The sequence below is a fragment of the Manis pentadactyla genome, chromosome 3 (assembly GCF_030020395.1).
Source record: "Manis pentadactyla isolate mManPen7 chromosome 3, mManPen7.hap1, whole genome shotgun sequence".
Classification (NCBI taxonomy): Eukaryota; Metazoa; Chordata; class Mammalia; order Pholidota; family Manidae; genus Manis; species Manis pentadactyla.
Genome location: NC_080021.1, coordinates 218,437,904 through 218,455,704, shown reverse-complemented (window position 1 = coordinate 218,455,704; position 17,801 = coordinate 218,437,904). Strand labels below are relative to the sequence as shown.

Sequence of the window (17,801 nt, the reverse complement as noted above, 5' to 3'; positions counted from 1 at the left end):
CGCGGCCCCTTTAAGGCTTGGCCTACGTGGCAGCCGCCGGAGCCGCCGACTAGCAGCGAGGCCGGCCGCGGGGCACTTCCTGTGGAGGCCGCAGCGGGCGCGGGTGCCGACGGGCCGGGCGCCGAGCGAGCGAGCGAGCCGAGTCCCCCGCCGCCGCCATGGGCCAGAACGACCTGATGGGCACGGCCGAGGACTTCGCCGACCAGGTGCGGCCCGCCGCGCGGCCGGCCCCCTCCGCGAAGCCCTCCCCGGGCCCCCGCCCCGGCCGCCCCCCGTGCCCGCCGGCCGCCCCCCGGGCCGCTCCCACCGGAGCGCGCCGCCCCTCCCCCACCGGGCGCTCCCTACTGGGCGCGCCGCCCGCCCCACCGGGGCTCCGGGTGCGCTCTCGGGGCTCGCCCTGCGCCGCGGCCCGGCAGGAGCAGGCGGCGAGGTGTGCGCGGCTGCCTCCGCCTCCCGAGCGGGCCGCCAGCCCCGGGCCTGCGCGCGGTGCCGGCGTGGGCCGGGCCCGGCCCCGGAGCGTCCGTCCTCTTCCCCTTCGTCGGCGCGGTGGTCCCTGCGCGCTCCTGCTGCCGGGCGCGTTCAGGAGGCGGGGTGGGAAGCTCTGGTCCTGAGCAGGGGTTGGTCAGGCTGGAGGCCCGGGGGTCCTCCCGGAGGAAAGGGGGCGCCTTGGTCTGCATCCCAACTACAGAAAGCACTATTTTTTTTCTTTTTCACAACTAGATCGGACTCACGGGGTCCTTTTGACCCTTGCGTCTTCCCTCCCTGTTTGGACTCTGCCCCGGGATTGAATTGAAATGGGTGTCTCTGTCTGTACACAGACCTGGGAGGAGGGGAGGCCTATCTTCTGGGCTTTTTTTTTCCTTCCCAAAATGTACAGGTGGCATTCTGAGTAACAGGGAAGCTCTTGAAACAGGCGGTTGACAAAAACCGAGATGGACGGACTCAGATGCCGGAAAGGGGAAGGGCGGAGCTTCCAGCCTTTCTTCATTAAGCTGTTTGATTACTTAGTCCTGTGCCTTTAACTTCCAAAACGATCCTCTTATGTCTGCGGATGAGCAGCCTTCTGCGCACGGTTCGGATGGTGTCTGGCCCAGTTGCCATTCTTTCCTTGGTTCACTTACGGTGTTTGTGACTTTGCCAGAGTTAAGAGTAGTGAGGCTAAATTTTTAACTTGTGGGGGTAGTATTGAGTGCTTACGCCGAGGCCCAGGCTTATCGGAAGGCGGGTGTGTGTGTGTGTGTGTGTGTGTGTGTGTGTGATTTAAAGAAAGAACGAGTGTCTTCTGATGAAGTATGGGTGAACAGGATTTCCCGGTGTTCCCCTTGAAGGGTAGTTTCTCACTATTGTGGTACCACTTCCTTGTTAGCCGATATTTTAAGACCACGTCTGGAGGAAAAAAAGTATAGCAACTGGAAGAAATTGTTTTTGCAGAGGTCATGGTTTTGTGTTTATAGACACAATTTGAAACTTTTATCCCTCAAAAGAACAATTCCTATCCAAAAAACTCTCAAGAACCAAGCAGGCTTTGTCAGTTTTCTTCGACATAGTTTTAATGACCCAATTTTATTTCCCCAGGTAGCAACTCCTTACTAAGATAGCTCCTTTTAACCCAGGGAACTATGAGAGCTTCATACACTCACTCTTCAGCCTGGAAAACCCTGGTTTTGCAAGTACATTTCATAATCAAATCTAGATAAAATGTCTCCAACCAAGGTGCTGCCAACTGTCAGATGATAAACTCTCCTACTGAAAAAAGTTCAGATCTCTTTATGTAAGCCTTTATCTCCATGCATTTTGTTTTAAATGAAAGAAGCAGAATCTCGGAACTGGGAAGGCCCTTGCACAGAAACACGGCCTGCACCAAGTTACTGTGGGAGTTGAGGCCAGCTGAGGCTCCTGCACTGGCCTGGGGCCACGGCGCTGGGAGAAAACCCAGTCTGCGACCTTTGGGCTAGTGCCACATGCAACATGCTTCTGAGGCCTGGTGTTCCTCCTGCGGCACAGAGGAGGGAAAAGCACCCCCGCTGCAAAAGGGCCAAGGCTGGGCTGCCAGGCAGTGCAGGGCCCCTCTTGGCAGTGGGAGAGGGCATGAGCAGCACCCCCCATGTCCCTCTGTGGGTGACTCAGAAGGGTAGCAGCCCTCATCTCTTCAGAACCAAAGTCAGGAGGAGCGTCTTCTGCCACGGGCAGGCTTGGCACAGGAGGAGAACGAAGGCAGATAACAAGCAGAGCCCAAGTGATGCTCCCTGTGGACAAAATCTGGCCATGCTGGGATGGTGCTTTTGTTTTCATGTGGATCCACACAGTATTGGCGCTTTAAGACAGTACTCGGCTGGCAGGGGAGATGACGTGGTCACAGAAGTGGTTACCCCCAGACCAGGCTCCTCTGCTGCACTTAGGATGTGCAGTTTACACCCCCCCCCCCCAGCCCCCGTGTGGGCAAGTCTCTACTGGCAGGTTTCTGCTAGTCGGGGACTGTGTTCACACTCTCCCCTGACAACAAAACAACAAAGCTGCCAGTGACCCAGGTGCTGAGAGGCCAGGGGGGGTTTTAAATGAAAATGATCTGATTTGAAGGGGATGGGGAAATACTGAAGTCAGTGATCAGATGTCACATACTCATCTTTTCAAACCTTCAAGAAACAAAAGCAAGAATGAAGTGACAGGATTTGACCAGAAAGTCTGGGCTACTCAGAGCATAACCTCTGAAAGTTAGGATAATGATGCTGAACTCCAGCTGTGCCAGCACTGGGCCACTCCTCCGTACATGCTACTCGGGTCACCCTCTGGGCCCGGCGAGGCTGGCTGTGGTGTCTCCATCTGCAGATGTGGAGAGGGAGGTTTGCTATGGTCTGGCACTGCCCATGGTGGGCTGAAGTTTTGGGGTCCTCTTGGCACCTTAAAGGCTGGGCTCCAAAGGCTGGCTGTACTGTGACCTGCCTTTCAGGTCTCATGGGCAAGAGCACAGCTAAGCGGCCTGGGCAGCTCCTGCTGGCAGGCTCCTCCGAAGCTGCATCTCTGGCATTAAGCTCCTAGGCCTGGGCAGCCAGGGACAGTGTCCCCCTGCTCCCAGGAAATCAGGTGCTGGAGAAAGTGCTGAGACTACTCTTTGGGCTAGGCATCCGGAAGCCATCTGAGACCAGGTTGGCAGGGGCCAGAGACCAGTGAACTCAGCAATCCAAAATTATGTCAGTGCTGGCGGACTGGTCCACACTGCCAGTCTGCAAAATGTAATTTCCGAGCACACCTATGCCTGTAAACAGGAGTATTAGTGCTTAATGGTCTCTGCCTTATGGCTCATCACCAGGGTGACAGATAAGCTGCATGGGACCTTGCTTCCAGAGTGGCCTTTGGTATTTTACCTGTCCTTGGGCATTGACAGAGCCGGTTCTGGGAGCTCTCCCCTCCAGCAGCCCCCTCTGGCCACTGGCTAGGATGGCTGCAGCAGGACACCGAGCTGGGCACATGGAGCCCACAGGCATCAGGGCTCTGGAGTAACAGCTCATTTATTAGGTGTGGGTGAGGTTCTGGGGACAGTGGTGGGTTCTAAGCAAATTCCTCTTGTTCCCCTGCTGTCACCTGGCAAAAGGTTTCCTGCCTTATGCCACAAAGGAGTGGGGAGGGGGGCAAAGGGGAGCCAACTCTGTCTTCCCTACTTGCTGATTTTAGATGGGAGGTTAAGAAAAGCCACCACATTCTAATGGGGAGTGGGCCATGTGGGAGGGGCAGTGGTTAGCGAAGCTTCTCCCGGAACTAACATGTCCTGTCACTGCTCGCCTACGGTTGGGTGCTTTGTCCCGTGGGGTTTTAGTAAAGAGAGCCAGGCCATCTCGCCAGCATAGGGCCAGTCAACACCTCTTCCTGGACCTCAAGGAGCGGCCCGCAGGGAGACTTGTTGGGGAGCCCTGGGGTCAAGGTGGATGCCCACGTGAGGCCCTGAAGTCTTCTACCAGCCTGTCTTTTTCTGACGTGAAGGAAGTTGCCCGACCACAGGTTATAAATCTCTGGGATGGGGAGGCTCAAGTTGTCTTTTGAGGAGAGCGGCTTCAGTCCTCAGCCATCAAGAGTGTCTGACCTGCCCTTTCCTTTCTCAAAGTTCTCATTAGCCAAGAATTGCAGCCTGTTTTCCTCATTCCTTTTTGTCCTGATACCAAGAGAAAGTAGGTTTTCCTGTGTAGGCTGGAGCTGCTGGCGGCTGTGTGATGCCATCGCGGCATTCCCAGTTGTCTCAGGTTGGGTATACTTAGGTTTCCTAAGTCCCTGCAATCCTCTAAAGTGACCCCGTGTAAGTCAGGTCAGCTTTCTATATCCCTTGAGCCACTCAAATGCTAGCACTGCTTGTGAACACATCATGCTAGGTTGGGAGGTCCTGGGAGACTCCAGTGGGGGGCCTGCCCACAGAGGGTGCCCCGCTCCTGCAGGCGCCCCTGCTCAGGGCTCACCTCCAGCTGTTGCGTTAATGGGCTTTAGCACTCGGCCCTTGGTGGCTGCTGGGAGTGCCTGATTCCAGTGCTTTTCTCTGCTGTGCTGAAGGGACACTGGCTTTGGGATGCTGTCCCAAGTGGCGGCATGTGGGTTCAGTAACTCTCTGAACCACTGTGACCAACACACATGTAGGGAATAAGATGAAAATGGGTCTGGTCTCATGTCATCAAATGTGGTGGTTTCTTTTGTGTTCATTCCAAATGTCACAAGATGGCTGGTTGAAGAGGCTCTGGTGGGCCTGGCTTGTAGAACAGTCCCCCCTACACCCAGACCACGTTTGACTTTGAAAATCAGGCATATGATGGAGTGCAGAGCACAAATATCTGGAGTTTTGCGTTTTCCCTCCAAAGCAAAGGGATGTCTGGGTCTCTGCCTGTGCACAGGGACGGAGGAGTGAATTACCTCTGACGGGAGGAGTCTGCTGTTCTTTAATCCTCTTGACCCACTCAAGTTAATAGTACAGACTCCTCGTAGAGGCTTTAAACTCTGTCTCACCTGGGCTGGGCTGGGGAGCAAATGAGCGTGTGAAGGTGGTGCTGTCGGCTGGGCTGGCGCAGACTGGAGCCCACAGGTCCGGGCCTGCTTGCCCGTCTCCGAGACCATGGTGACTGACAGGGCAGACCTGGCAGTGAGCAGCTTTCGGCAAGTCGGGACCCCTCCAGAGTCGTCTTGGCACTGCCTTTTGGGGTAACCCTGCCTGGGAGTCCCACTGCGGCTCTGGTCGCAGCCTGCCGGCCTCGCCACTGCTGCTTCCCAGGTGGAGACATTGAGCTGAAGCCCATGTCGTTGCCAGAGCTTGGTGGGCCTTGACACCAGGGCCACTGCGTGAGAGCCAAGGGGGTGAGTCTTCTCATGAATGAGGGGTGATCACAGCGTGCTGGGCCTTTGGAGGGATCCGGGCCATGAGGCCCCACTGGGAGGCCTTGTGGCACCAGCCGTCCCCACACCTTCTGATCTGGTGGTGAGTTGACTCTGAGCGCATACACGTCCTGTGTCTGCTCTGTGGACTCCTGAGTTCGCATGGAGTATTTGGGGCCTCTCCTTTTCCGCACGGTCTTTTCTCCTTCCTTCCTTCTCCTCTGCTTATGAAAGTTGGGAAGCACCTCAGCCACCATTGGTCCAGCTGTGTCACTTTGTAACACAGATTGTCCATGTCATGGGGCACTGGCTGGTGGCTGTCAGAGCCGGGGTGGGACACGGGGCTTCCTTTTGATTGTGCTTCCTCCCATGTGTCCACTTGGTTGGGCATCTGCCTGTCTGTTTCTCCCTGGCCTCTGCCAGTGGGGGGTCAGGGGCTGAGCCAGCGTGCAGGATGGACACCTCAGGGTCTGGCTCGGTAGGTGGGAAGTGAATGGACACCTGGCTTGTAATGTCTTCCTCTTCTCCGGCTTCCCAGCTGAGCCAGTCTGCTGTGGCCCAGACTGGAGGACGAGGGAGGCTTCTGTGTGCTGACTGAGCCACAGGTGACAACTGGAGGTGCTCAAAACACAGCTCATGAGCTATGATTGACAGTGCCAGCAGTTTTTAGGACTTCATAAAATTTTTCAAAATGTCAAAAATTAAACATACATTTATTCAAACAGTAGGCTCAGTCGGCCCTGAGGGGCTGTAGCCTTCATTTGACCGTCCCTCTGAGGGCGCAGGCTCACGGGCACCCTTTAGACTCTGGCCTCCTGACACATCACTCGTGGGCGGGTCCCCGATCTTTCTCCCAGGTTCCTGTTGAGTTACCATGTAGCGTAGGGTTTCTTTCCTATCTCAGCCTTGAAAGGTTGGTCAGAGCGAGTGCCTGGGGATACTGAGTGACTCTAGGCTTGTGTATTTGTACCCTGATCATGCTGTCATAGGTGGCATAGCACGCATGGAACAAGAGGAAGTTGTAAATGTGTTTTCTCACTGACATTTGCCGGTGATTTTACACATTTGAATTTTGGTGTGCTGTTGAAACAGTGGTCCGTCCATTTGTTAGCAGGTTTTTAATTTGCTTTAGGCTTTACACAGGCTTTTAGAAAAATCCCCGAGCTTTCCAGCCACTAGCCATGCCAGCTTCGAGTGCGTGCACGGTTGTTGCACACCAGTCTGTGTGAGTCTGATCCTGAGCTCTCCAGAGGGGAGCTCGTGCAGGGCTGGCCTGCCGGGCCTCTGCTCTCCCTGCTGGGAAGAGTTGGGCTAAGTGTACCCACGGGACCTCATCGTGTGGCTGGCTGGGAGGGATGTGGTGTCACCTCAGCCGACCGCTGCCGGCCTTCAGGGGGCTGTCAGCATCACTGGGTGGCTGGGAGCCAGGGCTCAGCCATGTGTGACCAGCAGGCCAGGCTAGCAGCTCTGGGTGACCCCTCTCCCCTCTGGGTTGGGTTTGCACATTTGTAAATGAGAGGTCATCCTCAAGGGGGTGGGCCAGTTTTGTCCCCCCAGTGTCAGCATTTTCAGGTGTCATAACGAGGGGGGCTGCTTGTGGCATCTGCTGCATAGCCACCAGGGTGCTGTTCACACAATTCCATGCGGGACAGCCCACAGTAACAAACGGCCAGTGCCGGTGTGGCGTACGCAGCGAGCAGACCGGCCTGTCACAGTGCCCTCACCGGAGGGCAGATGCTGTGTGTCCTGTGGCCATGGACTTGCCACCCACACCTCTGCCGAGATAGGTGACGTCATGGAAGAGTGTCATGGCCGCCACCTTAGGGGCCTGAGCTGGACAGGCCCGGCTGAGGTGTGCGTCTCAGGGTCATGGTGCATGCAGGCCTGCAGAACAGGTGCTGGGGCCCCCTCACCTGGGTTCTGTGGCCCCGCAGTTCCTCCGAGTCACGAAGCAGTACCTCCCCCACGTGGCGCGCCTCTGCCTGATCAGCACCTTCCTGGAGGATGGCATCCGCATGTGGCTGCAGTGGGGCGAGCAGCGCGACTACATCGACAGCACCTGGAGCTGCGGCTACCTGCTGGCCTCCTCCTTCGTGCTCCTTAACCTGCTTGGACAGCTGAGTGAGTGGCTTTGAGGTGCACCAGGCTTCCCTCTCCAGCACCACGGCCAAGGGGGCTGCACGTAAACTTGAGGGTCCTCCTTCCCCCCCTCCAGGGCAGCGAGCCAGGCCTGGGAGTTAGTGCTGCACTATGTCTGGGTGGACATTCCATGTTCAGTCCTGGGCTCACGGCTTTGGAGCGTGCTGAAGAATCACAACAGGGACCTGTCCTCTTAAGTGCCCAAAGCAGGAGATGCTGGAGACCGGGTGACCTGGGTGGGCAAGGAGCCAAGGCAGTCAGAAATCAAGGAGTCTGGAAAGGGTCAAGGCAGAGGGAGAAGAGCGCGCCTGAGACCAGCATACGGCTCCTGTTGGCCTCAGGTCTTTATTCTGCTCCAGACAGTCTCCTGATGAGAGCCCTCCGCAGCCTGTATGTCTTGCAAGAGAGGGCTTGCACTCTTGAGCATGTCCTGCGGCTTTCCCCTGCAGAGCCTGATGGACAGCCCTTCTCTGTAACTGGCGGTTCCCTTTCTAGACTAGTGTTTTGATAAGTCAGTCCACTTGACGTGTGTGTGGTCTGTGCCTGTCATTAACTCTCCCAAAAGTTTGCTTTCTGCTCAGGTAGGTAGTTGGGCCGCCGCCGCTCCAGAGGGCAGGTGAAGTGGCCTGGGCCCCGCCAGCAGCCCCTGATCCTGCCCTTCCCCTTTCCAGCTGGCTGCATCCTGGTGTTGAGCAGGAACTTCGTGCAGTATGCCTGCTTTGGGCTCTTTGGAATCATAGCACTGCAGGTAAGTGGCATGGGCGGGGTCTCACCTGTCCTTACTCTGGTTGAATCAGCTTCTGCAAAGGCTTGTGCGGGTTTGGCATCACTCCTTCAGCCATCCGAGTGTCTCTGCTGGGACGTTTTTTCTCCTCTGAGAAGTCACTAGATTTTCCTCAATGCATGCTCCTGGTCGGCACCTTCCTGGAGGACAGCACTGTCCTGAGCTGGAGAGGCTGGTGCCCTGAGAAGGTGCTGAGCTCCAAGCACCCACCTTTGGCCATTTTCCTGGGTGTCCTTGGACAAGAGGCAGATCACCTGGTGGCTGCAGCTAGGACATGGTCTTACCATTTTACTCCACAGAACAGAATACCTAGCTGTGTAGATGACCTGCTCAGGTCTGTGTAGCTCAGACTGCTTTGATCTGGGTGAGTGGCCTCAGAGCCACAGTGCTTTGCAGAACAGCCTGGCTTAGCTCTGGCAACGCAGGCTAGTAAGCAGGGGACCCGCCAGCATGCTGAGCACGCTGAGCAAGCCATCGTGGATCAGGCTTTGGTGCCCGACACCGTTTTGTGCCTTCATTCCCACCCAATGCTGGAGAATCCCCTACTGCTACTAATTTTGTAGAGACACAAATTCGTTTGGAAATGCTGAGGCTCAGGTTTTTCTGTTTTCTTTGATCCCCTCAGACGATTGCCTACAGCATCTTATGGGACTTGAAGTTTCTGATGAGGTAGGTGCATGCTGGGTGGCGTACTGCTCATGTCTCTCAACTCAGTAAGTGTCGGTTGGTGGAAACTTCTTTGGGTCCAAGCTGAGCTCTTAGAATCAGTAGTGGATGTTGGCAGAACCTTGTCCATCTTCGCCCAGAGCCCCTAGAACACAAGTGGGGATGAAGTCGTTGCTCCTGACCCTGTATTTCACAAGGGAGGGGACCCAGCGGGTCCACAGGACAGCTAAGAGCGGGCCCGGTTCTGAGCGTGTCCTGTTACCAGTGTGGACACATTTGTGCTACAGTTGAATAAGGCTTCATAGGACTCCTGCCTGCCTGCCTGGTCCTGCTTGGTTGGGAGGGAGGGGCGTAAGGGCCTTCCTGGGCTTCTGCCAGGGCCCCCCCTCACCTGGCCTGTCAGCTTGTGGAGGGCCGGGCGCGCCTCAGTGACCAGCCTGCATCTCTGTCCCCAGGAACCTGGCTCTGGGAGGCGGTTTGCTGCTGCTTCTAGCCGAGTCCCGTTCTGAGGGGAAGAGCATGTTCGCGGGCGTCCCCACCATGCGGGAGAGCTCCCCCAAACAGTACATGCAGCTGGGAGGCAGGGTGCTGCTGGTCTTGATGTTCATGACCCTCCTTCACTTTGACGCCAGCTTCTTCTCGGTGAGTGTTCCTGTTTGCTTGACAGGTCCGGCATCTGTCCGAAAAGCGGTGCTGCCTCCCCTCCCCAGTTGGGTGCTAAGCAGAGCTTGAGGGGACACGGGGATGAGTTGGCTCAAAGGAAGCAAACCTTCCAATCCTATTAAAAGAAACAAACAGCTGGCAAGCTCTCATGTGCTCGGAAGCTGCCTTTGGGACAGATTAAGTCCAGACTCCCCCTGACCATGCTGGAGGCCCTGGTGCCCAGGGTGCCGGCCCTCTGCGGAGCCCACTGGGGTTCTTCCTGGCTCTCATTTTCCTTGCCATCATCACTCTGCTTTTGTGTGCCAGATGTTGGGGTGCAGGTGAGGAGAGCTCTATCCTTGTCCTCTGGGATAGAACTGATGGGGGACCCTGGCACTGCAGGCGAGGGAGGAGCTGGCTCTCGGCAGCTCCGGGCATGTATTCGGGCCCACCAGCCCAGACCTGGGTGTGTCTTGGTGAATCGCAGCCTGTTAAGTGGCGACTTCCTTCTGTTCTTCCCCAAACCTTCAAGCCTTGGAGCTTTCCTCTCTCCACTGCCCCTGCATTTACTCCCCGACAGTAAGGCGGCCTCCAAAGCTGAAGCACCGCCTCTTCGCACACCCCTTGGCTCTGTCATCCGGCACATACTTCCATGACACAGGGCAGGTGACACTTGCCCATTTATAAATCATGTCTTCTCTTTCCTCACACTGAGTTTGAATTCCTTACCTTTTGACCTATGCAGATTCTGCAGAACATAGTGGGCACAGCTCTGATGATTTTGGTGGCCATTGGTTTTAAAACCAAGCTGGCTGCTTTGACTCTCGTTGTCTGGCTGTTTGCTATCAACGTGTATTTCAACGCCTTCTGGACCATTCCCATGTATAAGCCCATGCATGACTTCCTGAAGTACGACTTCTTCCAGACCATGTCAGTGATCGGAGGCCTGCTGTTGGTTGTGGCCCTGGGCCCCGGGGGCGTCTCCATGGATGAGAAGAAGAAAGAGTGGTAACAGACCCCTCCCCTGCCCAGCTGACCCCTGGCCATTGAGGACTGGCTCTGGGTGGATTCGACAAAACTGCCAGCATTTATGTATCCTCTTCCCTTCCCTCCCTTGGTAAAGGCACAGATGTTTTGAGAACTTTATTTGCAGACAACTGAACATCGATGGCTAAGCCTGCTCTGGACCCACCAGCTGGCATCTGGCCGTTCAGAGCCAGCCAGCCGAGTCGGTACCTGCCCCCCAGGGCAAGGCCTTGGCTTCTGGGACTGAGTGGCTCCATTGGCCGTGGCCTCTCTGTCCTGTTTTTGTCTTTTGGGGGGTGGGGGGCCTTCAGGCTGTACTGTGAGCAGATACAGTTGTGTATCATTCAAAGTGGTCTCCCTCTTATTTTTTTAAGTTAACCATTTTTACTTAAAACAATGATTTGGGATTGCCCAGCCCAACATCACACAGTCAAACTCTGGTTTAAAACTGCACCAATGGCTTCCACGTTGTTTCTGCCCTGCATTATATTTAGAGGGCCAGGGGAAAACGTTTAGAGACCGAAACCCAAAGAACAAGGCAGTATTAGAGGGGCAGTTGAGGCGCCATTTTATGGGAAATTCATTGATCAGAAAGTCAGCACAGGTTTTTATGGGGTCGTATCCTGGGAGCCTTAGCAACTCAAGGTGGGGACGGAAGGGCCAGAAGTCCTTGGGAAGCGCACCCTGGGCCCGGAGGGACCTGCGTGCTGCCCCAGCCTGGTGCATAGCTGCCAGCCGGCCGTGCAGCTCCACGTGGCCGGCTCGGGAGGAGCAGCTGCCGCCCTGGGGCAGTGTGGTGACGGACCCCCGACCAGTTACCTCATGCTGGACCTTTCCCCGGAGCCACGGCTGAAACCCCGGACAGGACTCCAGCCTGGCCTAGTGCCCGCCCGGCTCCTCTCGGCTTCAGGGGCTTCTCCCAGGCTGCGTGGCCTTCACTTCGTTTTCAGGAGGCTGTTGCTTGCTCGGATTGTCTATTTGCTACGCTGAGTGCAGCCCAAATTACTTTCTATGGTTTGTGATGCCTTACTGGTTGGATCTTAAACCTGTATTTAAAGTTTTCTAACATTGCCTTACACTGCGTCTCTCTTCTTGGGGGCGTGAGCGCTTGCGGCAGTTCTCCGCTTGCCTGGGTTGTAGCACATGCCGTGAGGGGAGTCGGACATCTCTGTGCCTCCCACTGGTCCCCCCAGACCCTTATGGGGAAGACCAGCCTGGTAGGCCAACCAGACTCGGGCGAGGACTGCCTCAGGGCTTGTCTTTCCTTCTCTGGCTTCATCAGCTAGATGTGCAGGCCCAAAGCCTGTCCCCGGGGCTGCTGGGACCTGTCCAGAGCCAGGGAGAGGTGGGGAACCTCTCCGGTCCCGTTAAGCTTGCAGGCGGGGCTGAGGCCGGCTTTGGCTCACCGGTGCTCTTAGAACCTTACCTGGTTCTGAAGCCTGGGCCCACTAACCCGAGGAGTACAGTGGTGCACCCCTCCACACACCACCTTGTGCTCCAGCCCCAGTGAGGCTCACCCCAAGGTGTTCCTACCCCCTCCCCCGATGGCCCACTGCAGGCCTCTGGTATTTATAAGATGAAGCTGGGGGTTGAGGACAGAGGGCTTTTCCACTTCTGATTACTCAGATGCCCATTGCAAAGGGCGGTTTCCTACTGTCAGTGTCAGCAGACATCTCTTGGTCGTCCCCCCCCACCGCCACCACTTCCCACTAACACAGCGTGACAGCCCTACAGAACGTCCCTCTCCGCCAAGCCCGGGTTTCTCTGCGGCACTGTTTCTGGCAGGGTATGTATGGGTCCCCCTCAGCCCAGGCCTTTGTTGCTTTGTGGAAACGGACTGACCCGGGGGCCGAGGGGCGTGGTGCTCACCAGGCACCCTGGATGTTGGAAGTGGGTGCCACCTCCCCAGCCCTGAATGGGCTCACTCAGCCCTCCCCAGCCAGTGCCCAGGAATGGGGTAGATGCTTTGTGGGGAGGAGAGGAAAAGATGATCTACCAGTTGTTTTTGGCAAGATAATTTCTGAAAATTTTCTTGCTTTATGTGGGAAATAGGTATAAATCTTCATTTTATGCTGTATTTTATATCTTAGTTGTGTTTGAAAACGTTTTGATTTTTGGAAACATCAAAATAAACAATGGCATTTGTTGTATGCCGTGTGATCCTCCGCGTTGTCCGGCCGGGTGGGGCCTGGCCAGCATCTCCTCAGCGCGCTACAGTGAGCCGTGACCCCTAGGCTTTGCTGGGGACCACTTAGGGGCCACATCCAGACAAAGTTCTTCCCTTGGGGTCCCTGCTGATTCCTGGGTGTGGGGGATGGCTCCCAGCCTGGCCTTTTGGCTAGTGACTTGGGGCCAGAAGGCCCTGGGACACCCCAGCAGTGCGGAGGATGTATGGTGGGCACCTTGAGGAGCCTAGGGTGAAGTACCTGAAGGATCTTGAAGGCTTTCATGATGTGCTTTCTCCAGGGACTTTTATTAACTCAACTGTTTAAAAGCACCGAAGCTCTTGGGTTTGCGGTGATGACTTCGGAACTTCTTTTTCAGCAACCCCAGCTGCTTCTGTAGGCAGAAACAGAGCATCTGTTTAGGGGGCCTCTGATCCAGGGTGAAGGGGCGTGGGGTCTGGGCCCCGACCCCCATGCAGATGAGAGGGTTCAGTCAGGAACTCCTGGGACAGCTGTATGCCCAGGGCTTCCCCCACAGCTGCGGGCTTCCAGGGTGACTCTGTGGGGCATGTGGGCAGTGTTACCAATTCCCAAACCTTGTGATAAACACCTGGCCGCCTGACCCCAATCCTGCTTGCTGACCATGGAAGGAGACAAAATCTTTTTCCTGCCCCGAGAGCAAACCGAACAGGTGTCTGTGTCTGTAGCAGAGCCTTCCAGCAGGCCCTGCTGCCCCAAGTCAGCCCCAGACCAGGGGTCCTGCTCCTGTCCCAGGAAGCCCAGCCTGTGTGCAAGTGCAAACCAGGCAGCAGCCCCACGCCTGTCAGAGCAGCCTTGGATCCGGCTCCAGTTTTACTTACGTGTCATTAGTCTGGGATTTCATTTGGGAAAAAGGTCCCTCTTAAATGTTTTTTGATGGAATTGAAAACCATTGCTAGGGGCCACTGCTGCCATGCTAGCAGCCCCAGAGGCACCCCTCACCTTCCTGCGCTTGAGGCCCGGCTCCTGGTCCACTTCCATCCCCTCTCCGTCCGCAGGGCCCGTCTCTGGGCACCTGGGCTCCCTGTCCCCCTCTTCTGTCATAAAGCCACCAGTGCTGTCTCCATGCTTGGGTCCTCCCAGCTCCTTCCTGGTGAATAGCTCAGCTGGAGGGAGTAGAGAGATCAGCTGTTCAGGTGAAGTTCATGGCCAGTCGGGTGGGGGTGCCAAGCAGGCGTCCAGCCAGGGCCCAGGACCCAGGGAGGACCTGCAGTGGGCGGGTGTGGGGGTGTTCTCTGCAGCTGGATGCACAGGATGGGGAGGGGCAGGGGCATGGTCCGCTTACGTGGGTACAGGTCTGCCATGCTGTCACTGTCACTTGGGGCTGCACTGTCATCACTGGACGTGGGCTCCCAGAAGGCTTCTCTGGTGCAAGGCGGCCCATCTCTGGCTACCTGGTCTTCCCGCTTCTTCCTCTTGTGCGGGAGGCAGGCGGGAACATACTCCACCCCCTGCCTCTGACACTCTTCATCTGGGAGACAGGCCAGCACATGTCAGTTCTTTCCATGTCCCCCGGCCTCAGGATGTGGAGCTGAGCTTCACTAGGGCATAGTCTCCCACCCCACTGGGTACAGGTCAGTGGCAGCAGGTCAGTGCCATCGGCTTGGTTTGCCAGGAGAGGGGGCAGGCCAGTAGGGCTGTGAGATAGGGGCAGGAGGGCAGAGGCCTAGCACCCAGCCTCCAGCTGCAGCCCTGCCAGGCTCCAGGAGGTAGCAGCCGAGAGGGTGCTGAGCAGGCGTGGGGCTCAAGTAGTTTGGCCTGGAAGCCACACCAGCCTGTCACTGGGACACAGAAGTCTCCTCGCCTGGACACTACCCTAGATGGTGGCGCTCAGTGGAAGCTGGACCCTGGCCCTGGCTGACCACTGGGTTGGGGCAGAGGGGTTGGGTGCTCCCGTGGAAGGGCCTCGCTGGGGTCACTGTTCCCTCATGTGCCGAGGAGTCAGGGAGGCCAGGCACTTAGCGTGGAGGATGCAGTCTGACCCCAGGGAGGAGGAAGGCAGTGCGGAGGGGCTGGGTGGCTAGAGCTTGGGCCTTTCCAGGCCAGGGCAGTTACCTTGCAGGAGGGTGCAGGAGTGGGGCTGGCTCTCAATACCCACCTCCTGCCATCGTCACTAACAGGGTGGATGAGCACTGCTGGCCTGGCCTCCAAATCCCTGCCCACCTCTGGGCCCGATCCCCTGTCTCATCTCTGCCCCTCACCCCATGCCCACAGTGGCCTCTCACAGGGCCCTCACCACCCAGTGCTGACTCCCTCAGACAGGGCCAAAGCGCCCCTCCACCTCCTGTCCTGATTCAACATGGTAATTGTTCTCTTGCTGGTGGGGAAGCCCAGCCTGGAAGCTGGGCTGACTGAAGCAACCCAAGCCCTCTGGCCTTGGGCGGCTCTGGCCAGGCACCCAAGACGGGGGTCCCCCTTCTTAGAAGCCTTCCCTGGCTCCCTCCACTTCTTCCCCCTCAGGCGGAGACCTGGCCTGGCTTCTTCATTGGGAAATAAAAGCTTCAGACTTCTCTTCCTCATCTTCCCTCCATCAAGCCACCTGATTTGACTGCCCGCCCACCCTCCACCCCTGCCTCCCAGGCTCCCGACCACTGCACCACCCCAGCCTGGCTCCGTCCCCACAACTGTCAAGTCTCAGGTCGCTTTTCGGTACTCATCTCTTCCACGGTAACGTCTGGTAAGAGTCCACCACTTCTGCCCTGAAGCTCCTCTCAGCCCCAAACACCTTCCTGGGGCTCCCCCCGGCTTGGCCCAGCACTGACCCTTCTCCCCTGGCTCCAGGGATTCAAATGCCGTCTCTACGTCAGTGATTCGCGTCACCTGAGTGCTGGTCTGTGTTTCAGCCATCCCTGAAACACCTCCAATTTAAAACATCCAAAGGCACTTTCATTTTCCCGCAAAGCCTGTTAACTCCATCTCCGAACTTCACGATGCCGCCACCGTCAGTTCCCAGGACAGGAATCTGGGGATCTGTTCATTTCCTCTCTGTCACTTCCGCCTAATGATTCTACCACAGAACAGCTAAAACCTGTCCACACCTTATCTTCCCTGCCAACACCCGGTAACCCCAGCCACCACCATCTTCACCTGGGTGACTGGACAGCCCCTGAGTGCCCTGCCCTTCATCTCTCTTCTCAGAGCCACAGCGGCCCTCTGACCCACACTGACTGACCATGCCAGTCCCTGCCTGCACCTTTCGGCGCATCTCCACTGTGTGACCCCAACTATGGTTTTTGAGACCCCTGTGGCCTCGTCCCCACTTAGCTTTCTGGCCCTGCCTTGCCAAGGTGCCACGGCGGCTGCTCTTCAGAACCCCCACAGCCAAGCATTTCCCACCTCTGACCTCACCCAGACCCTTCCTCTGGAGGACCCTTTCGCACTCCGAGTGTCCCTGAAGTTTCAGCCTACAGAGAAGCTCAGAGGGTCCGCCCGGGCCTCCAGTGTAAGGCCCTCTTGACAACCCTTGGCACCGTTTCCTTCACAGCGCGTATTACAACCTGCAACTCCCTCAGACTCTGCTTCTGGCTTTGCACCTCTCTCTACCATCTCCCCTCTGTGCCAGGACCAGCCAAGTGGGTCCGTCCACCAAGTGGTCCCAAAGGATGACAGGAGGCCACTTCTGCCTTCTAGGGCTGGTGCTCATCCTGGGGGAGGCAGGCAGGTAGTGTCCCCCACGGGCACTTACATTTCTGCAGTGCCCTCTGGTACCGCCGGCCCTGGGTATGCCTCAGCACGTGCTCTGGGGCCTTGTTGATGTGCCGCAGGGTGAGTTTGCAGAACAGCTGGTGCCTAGGGCAGGGAGACCTCCGTTTGCAGGAGCAGTTCACAAGCAAGGATACAACCGGTGGCTCTCCACCATGGCTGCACATTGGAATCACCCAAAAGAGTCTGATGGGGGAGGCCTGGGCATCAAGATCTTCAAAGAGCCCAGGCACTTCCACTCTGCAGCCAGGGCGGAGAACCCCTGGTCCTCCCGACGTTTCCCTGAAGTAGAGGCCTGGCCACCACCAGACTGCTCCCGCAGGAGAGGAAGCACGCCGACAAAGTAGCCTGGCAAAACACGCAGCAAATGGGCACACTCACCACAGCCCTCTTTATCCTACTATTGTCAACCATAGCTCTGGGCTAAATCAAAGCTCTCCTTGAAAGATGTGAAATTGATCTTTCAGAACTTCAGGTGGCAAAGCAGGCGCTCCCACTCCCCTAGGAAGCTGCCAAGCCCAGGTGTCAAACTTCACGTTTACAAAAAAGCGCACAAGCCCCTCACCTGGGATCCCTGTAACTCAACTCACAGCAACAGGACTCCCACCTGGATCTCAGGTCGCCTAGCTCATGGAAGGGTGGGAGCTGCAGAACTGGCAGTGTCCTCAAGGAGTACTCACTGAGCGGGGATGGCTCAGGGCTTCAGAGGCTACCGCCGCGCGGCGGCCACACGCACAGCTGGGAACTATCCCCACCCAGGGCCCCCATGCGGTTGCCCGGCCTGCGGCCCCGCTCACGTACGGGTTCTTGGTGCTGGGCACGATGTGCGGCTCGAACTCGGCGTAGTCGAAGGCCGGGGAGGAGCGGACAAGCCGCCGGTATTTCTTGCCGCGGGTATAGACCTGGAGCTCGGGCAGGCGGCAGGGCAGCTCGTGGCCCGTCAGCGCGCACCTCACCTGCGGGCCATACGGCAGGCGGGGCGGTCAGCGGGTCCCGGTGGCTGTGGGGATGTCCCGGGGACGGTCGGGGGATTCGGGGGAGCACAAGGACGGCCGGTGGAGTCCCGCGGGGCAGTCGGGGGGTCCCGGGGAGTGGCTGGGTCCCGGGGGCGGTCAGGCGTCCCACCCGCCCCGCGGACCCTGCATGCGCCAGGCTCCAGCCGCAGGCTCGGGTGCTCCAGGAGGAAGGCGCACACGTCCGCCGAAGGTTCGCCCATAGCTGGGCCGCCCGCGGAGCAGGAAGCAGCGAGCTGCTAGAACCACGTGGGTCCGGGGGCGGGTCTCGGCGGCGCCCCG

At 57.5% G+C, this 17,801-nt stretch overlaps 2 protein-coding genes across 2 annotated transcripts; one reads left to right on the top strand and one right to left on the bottom strand.

The window, feature by feature from the left end:
• Window positions 1–23: 23 nt before the first annotated feature.
• On the top strand, window positions 24–12,750 carry SURF4 (surfeit 4). Its single transcript, XM_036901403.2, has 6 exons — window positions 24–206; window positions 7,278–7,464; window positions 8,154–8,230; window positions 8,892–8,935; window positions 9,388–9,574; window positions 10,320–12,750. Exons 1-6 carry the CDS (start codon window positions 159–161, stop codon window positions 10,584–10,586), a joined length of 810 nt encoding a protein of 269 aa, XP_036757298.1. The 5' UTR covers window positions 24–158; the 3' UTR covers window positions 10,587–12,750.
• Window positions 12,751–13,054: 304 nt separating this feature from the next.
• Window positions 13,055–17,800, bottom strand: SURF2 (surfeit 2). The gene is made up of 6 exons (XM_036901404.2): window positions 17,645–17,800; window positions 17,308–17,462; window positions 16,490–16,593; window positions 14,090–14,275; window positions 13,747–13,910; window positions 13,055–13,159 (listed from the first exon to the last, which is right to left on the bottom strand). The coding sequence occupies exons 1-6, from the start codon at window positions 17,720–17,722 to the stop codon at window positions 13,076–13,078; spliced, it is 771 nt and encodes a 256-aa protein (XP_036757299.2). The 5' UTR covers window positions 17,723–17,800; the 3' UTR covers window positions 13,055–13,075.
• Window position 17,801: the final 1 nt, after the last annotated feature.

What these genes read in the sequence shown, in the direction of transcription:
- SURF4 (XM_036901403.2), top strand. Translation starts at nt 159, where the DNA reads ATGGGCCAGAACGACCTGATGGGCACGGCCGAGGACTTCGCCGACCAG. An exon ending in CCGAGGACTTCGCCGACCAG is followed by an intron (nt 207 to 7,277) that starts GTGCGGCCCGCC and finishes GTGGCCCCGCAG; the next exon opens with TTCCTCCGAGTCACGAAGCA. An exon ending in TTGGAATCATAGCACTGCAG is followed by an intron (nt 8,231 to 8,891) that starts GTAAGTGGCATG and finishes TGATCCCCTCAG; the next exon opens with ACGATTGCCTACAGCATCTT.
- SURF2 (XM_036901404.2), bottom strand. Translation starts at nt 17,722, where the DNA reads ATGGGCGAACCTTCGGCGGACGTGTGCGCCTTCCTCCTGGAGCACCCG. An exon ending in GTGCCCAGCACCAAGAACCC is followed by an intron (nt 16,594 to 17,307) that starts GTACGTGAGCGG and finishes TCCCTGCCCTAG; the next exon opens with GCACCAGCTGTTCTGCAAAC. An exon ending in CGGGCCTCAAGCGCAGGAAG is followed by an intron (nt 13,160 to 13,746) that starts GTGAGGGGTGCC and finishes TTCTGCCTACAG; the next exon opens with AAGCAGCTGGGGTTGCTGAA.